Source organism: Penaeus chinensis, chromosome 2 (genome assembly GCF_019202785.1).
Source record: "Penaeus chinensis breed Huanghai No. 1 chromosome 2, ASM1920278v2, whole genome shotgun sequence".
In the NCBI taxonomy this organism is placed as follows: Eukaryota; Metazoa; Arthropoda; class Malacostraca; order Decapoda; family Penaeidae; genus Penaeus; species Penaeus chinensis.
In genome coordinates, this window is record NC_061820.1 from 26,882,085 (window position 1) to 26,887,084 (window position 5,000).

Below are 5,000 nucleotides of genomic sequence, written 5' to 3' on the forward strand. Positions count from 1 at the left end.
AAAAAAAAAAAAATCAATCAATTAATAGAAAATTCTAATCGTCTGGCTGCCATGATCAAGTTTGAATTACAGTGAGGCATTTCTGGGTTATAATGGCCACTGTCAACATTATGAATATAACAGCATATTCAATTTGATTTAACATAATCTACAGACATTAATGGGGGGATTCAATATAAAGCAGAATTAACATTAACATATAAATGGTGTGGAGGGCAAAAATAAAAAGTATCAACAAGACTTGAGTAAAAATTCTTACTTCTATTTTTAAAGCTTTATCCAAATAGGCTGAACACTGTTCTGGGGTTATATTTCTTACTTGTACACCATGTATTATGTTAACAAAGGAAAATCAAAATTCCCTTTAACTCTACTTGCATTTATATGTATATGCATATATGCGCATATATTTATACATACACACCCACACACACACACATACAATAATGTGTATGTATATATATATATATATATATATATATATATATATATATATATATATATATATATATATATATATACACACACACATATACACAATATATATTCTACACACACACACACACACACACACACACACACACACACACACACACATACATACACTTACATCACAATATATATCTATATATATATCTATATATATAATACATAATATATAATATATAATATAATATATATATGCATATGTATGTGTGTGTGTATGTGTGTATGTGTGTGTGTGTGTGTGTGTGTGTGTGTGTGTGTGTGTGTGTGTGTGTGTGTGTGTGTGTGTGTGTGTGTGTGTGTGTGTGTGTGTGTGTGTGTGTGAGTGAGTGTGCGAGTGTGCGAGTGTGCGAGTGTGCGAGTGTGCGAGTGTGTGTGTGTGTGTGTGTGTGTGTGTGTGTGTGTGTGTGTGTGCGTGTGCGCACACGAGTAAGTGAGTGTGTGCTTGTACATATATAACATATATAATACACACACACACACACACACACACACACACATATACATACACTTATATCATAATATATATCTATATATATAATATATAATATATAATATATAATATATAATATAATATATATATGCATATGTATGTATGTGTGTGTGTGTGTGTGTGTGTGTGTGTGTGTGTGTGTGTGTGTGTGTGTGTGTGTGTGTGTGTGTGTGTGTGTGAGTGCGCGAGTGTGTGTGTGTGTGTGTGTGTGTGTGTGTGTGTGTGTGTGTGTGTGTGTGTGTGTGTGTGCGAGTGTGTGTGTGTGTGTGTGTGTGTGTGTGTGTGTGTGTGTGTGTGTGTGTGTGTGTGTGTGTGTGTGTGTGTGTGTGTGTGTGTGTGTGAGTATATGTGTGTGCGTGTGCGCACACGAGTAAGTGAGTGTGCTTGTACATATATAACATATATAATACATACACACACACACACACACACACACACACACACACACACACACACACACACACACACACACACACACACACACACACACACATATGCGCACACACGCACATATGCGCACATATGCGCACACGCGCACACACGCACACATATGCGTACGTGCCTGTGGTCACATACATAAATATTTGAGTAATTCCAAAAGACAAATGGAGTGGGAGGGGGAGTGGGTGCAGGGGAGAATGGGCCTTTGAGTGAAAATTTTAAAAAACAAACCAATCCTGAACTTTACCTTCTCTGACTCATATTCGTCAACATAGTCCTGTTTGTCGGCTTCGGGAAGGTCTCGCCACATAGACCCAATAATCTTGCCTATCTCCCAAAGTTTCAGATCATTATTGGCAGCTTTCACTTGATCCCAAACCTTGACAGAGAGATATATACAAGTTTGAATTAAGTATGCATGATTTTGCAATGGCAAAGCTATTACTGTTAACTCCACAAGAAACTTGCATGAAGTTAATAATAAATAAATACCATAATTACTGTTTAAATATGTACAAATTCTTCACAAATCTAACAAAAACAATAAACAATAACAATTATGTAAATATGCTGGAAAATTTCTATGGACAAAATATAGGTTTAACATGTTCTCCTGGTATTACATGTGTAGGTTATTTATCTGTCATGGCTACAATATGAATCAAACTGAATATGGAATACAGTTTTCTTATAACTTTAGAGCATTTCTAACAGCAAACATATGTGAATATTTCCTTGGTTGAAAAATTGCAATTTGACACATAAATAAAAGGAGTAACAGTTATAATAAGAACTTTTTATCATTTTAAGAACAAGCCTAATGTCTAGTATAACTCTTATTCCTTGTTTTCATTCACAGGTCTGTTCTGATGAAAGAGAAGAAAAAAAAAAACATGTAAATCTTAGGATATAAAACTAAAAAAACACTTGAGCAAATTAATGGAACACATTTTCTACAGATGAGTGCATGTATGCCAGCACCTGTAAAATGTGATCCATCTGACTGCATGACATGAAAATATTAACCCAATGCTGCTGCTCTTGGCATGTTTATATATGCCATGCCCAATGAGTTAGGTTTATTAACTGTCTCTACACAAAACTGGTTCTATAATTGCTTTGTCACCAGACTCAATTACTGATACAACCTATCTCACCTATTACCCTTTTCCTTGATTTTTGGAAATATATTCTTTTATCTTGTATTTCATGATCATAATGTCTACAATAACAATAAGAAAATCAATAATGATAGCATTAGTAAAAATTAACTTTTCCTGAAAACTCAAGGAAAGGGGAAATCAGGAGAGGTCACAAGGTCTATTAGTTGACTCCTTAGTGACTAAGCACTATGTGTGGAGAGATTTCACAAAGCAAAACTATAGTGAACATCACATTTTCCTGGTGGCATTGGGTGGGAAAAAAGAAAAGACTAACAAAAAAAGAGGATGAAAAGGAAAAAGACAGCAAATGGAGAAGTCAAATGTGAGGAAGGAGAAAAAGGAAAAGAAAAAAGAAACGATAGAAAAAAAGAAAGAAGAAGAAAAAAAGACAGACATTTATTAAAACTCACCTTTCGTGAGTACCGCATGTAAGGCATGAGTGGCTTGTCTGGGGCCTTGGGAGGTTTTGGGATCCTTCCCTCTCCGCTGTGCTGGAATCCACAAAGGTTGGGTTCTGTAAGCTCTGACTACACTAGAACTGTCTCTCTCTCTCACTCACAGATGGGTGATTAAGAACAAATACATTTGGGACAGGAAAGGGAGAAAATACAGGGAGCTGAAACTCTGATTAATAATCTTCAATTTGCATGCGAACTGGCTATTGAAGTCAGTTGTATTCAATTAATTACACTTATAATAAATTTTTATCAGGATTTACTTAAAATGGAAGGTAGACTAATAATACTAGAAAAAGGAATTGGAGGAAAGTGGAAATACAAATCAAGCAATGACTTAATATGCTTAACAGTAACTTATCAACATAGGAATAATAGGCAGAATACTTGATGCTCTTCAGCATGTTATCTGCATTATCTTTACAGAATTCTACTTGAGGGAAAAATGTGGAGGAAGGGGAAGAATTAACTCATTTAATTACTTAATATACTTAAAAGTAGTTACCGGTTGCGTCTTTTACTGGCTAATCAAATTTAATCAAATGGATGGTGGGATAAGCTTAACCAACAATATCAATGAACTTGTTCTCATCAACATCTGATATCATGATAAAAAAAAAAGAAGCAAAAACATGCAATAAATAATATCAGTAGCAGTATTATCATGAAAATATCACACTTCTTTTCTTCTTTTTCATTTGTTTATTGACACATATATTTCACAGGAACTAATGACGCACCGATCTCTTATAAGTACCTTACTCACCCCCTTCCCAGTCCCCATCTTCTGCGGGTTGAAGGCTGGGTTGCCGTGGTGTGGGGTCGTGAAGGGGCTGGGGACGTTGGCCTCACCCACTCCTTTGGAGGAGGAGGAGGGGGTGCTAGGGGTGCGCGCCAGTCGGTCTGCAGGGCGGCCCGTAGGGGAGAAGCAAACAAGCAGAAAATAATGACAAACACGTGGTGGGCCTTTCAAAATGACTACAAACATAAATATACAAGAACTGAAAAAATTGCGATCTTCAATTTTTTTCTTGTGCGCCCCCCTCCCCTCCCATATCAAACGATACCTATTAGGAATGGGTATAATGACTGCTAAATCTTTTCTGCTTTCATTTATTTAAAAAAGCAAAATCCTCTCTCAACTTGTAAGAGAATCACAGAAAAAACTGGCCGCAGGTTTCCCAGTACACAAAAACTTCAGATAACAATATACAACTGTAAATATGACCTCAGAAATTACAAGAAAAATTGTGAGAAGTGAAGGGGACTGAGATGAGAAATAGTGAAGTCACAGAACAGCAATACATCAATTACACAATAACAATCTACATAAAAAGTTGTCCTCTCTTAAGATTAAACCACTTGAATTTTTAGATGTAAGGCAGAGCACACGGCCAAGGTAAACAGCAAGCAAAAGCAACATTGAATGATGGTGCTTCTTTTAGTATAGTAAAGATGTTGAAACATGTTTGTTGCAAGAGTCAAAAATGAACAAATAAATAAATGATAAAAAATGTGACTACTCTTGAGAATTAGCTACAAAATTATCAAAGTAATGCTCTTGTAACTGATTTAAATTTCTGAGTTTGCATGTGAACTTGGAATACTAAATGTAATAATTGAAATATATTTAAGTAAATATAGGAAATAGGAAAATGGTCTATTAAAAAAGAAGACAATTGCTTGACACAAAATATAAGAAATGGCAAACAAACAAAAGGAATAGTATTAGCAATACCAAAGATATCATTAAAAGTAATAACCATTATTTTCAAAAGAAACAAAAATAATGACAAATAACCAAAAAATATTAAAAAATCCTAACTACTACTATTATAATAATAATAATAATAATAATAATAATAATAAAAATAATAATAATAATAATAATAATAATGATAATGATAATGATAATGATAATGATAATAATAATAATAATAATAATAATAACAATAACAATAA

General features: G+C 34.3%; 1 protein-coding gene across 30 annotated transcripts in view; it reads right to left on the minus strand.

Moving 5' to 3' along the window:
* LOC125029759 (SWI/SNF-related matrix-associated actin-dependent regulator of chromatin subfamily E member 1-like) overlaps positions 1-5,000 on the minus strand; it is a 38,957-nt gene that overhangs the window by 16,630 nt on the left and 17,327 nt on the right. For 19 of the 30 annotated variants that reach the window (XM_047620097.1, XM_047620018.1, XM_047620092.1 and 16 more), the window contains 3 exons: positions 3,796-3,953; positions 2,994-3,074; positions 1,668-1,799 (listed from right to left, as the gene is read on the minus strand). In XM_047620097.1, the coding sequence (XP_047476053.1) occupies positions 1,668-1,799; positions 2,994-3,074; positions 3,796-3,953 (371 nt within the window). The remainder of the gene's footprint in view (positions 1-1,667; positions 1,800-2,993; positions 3,075-3,795; positions 3,954-5,000) is intronic. The other 11 variants (XM_047620084.1, XM_047620112.1, XM_047620076.1 and 8 more) reach the window with 2 other exon arrangements.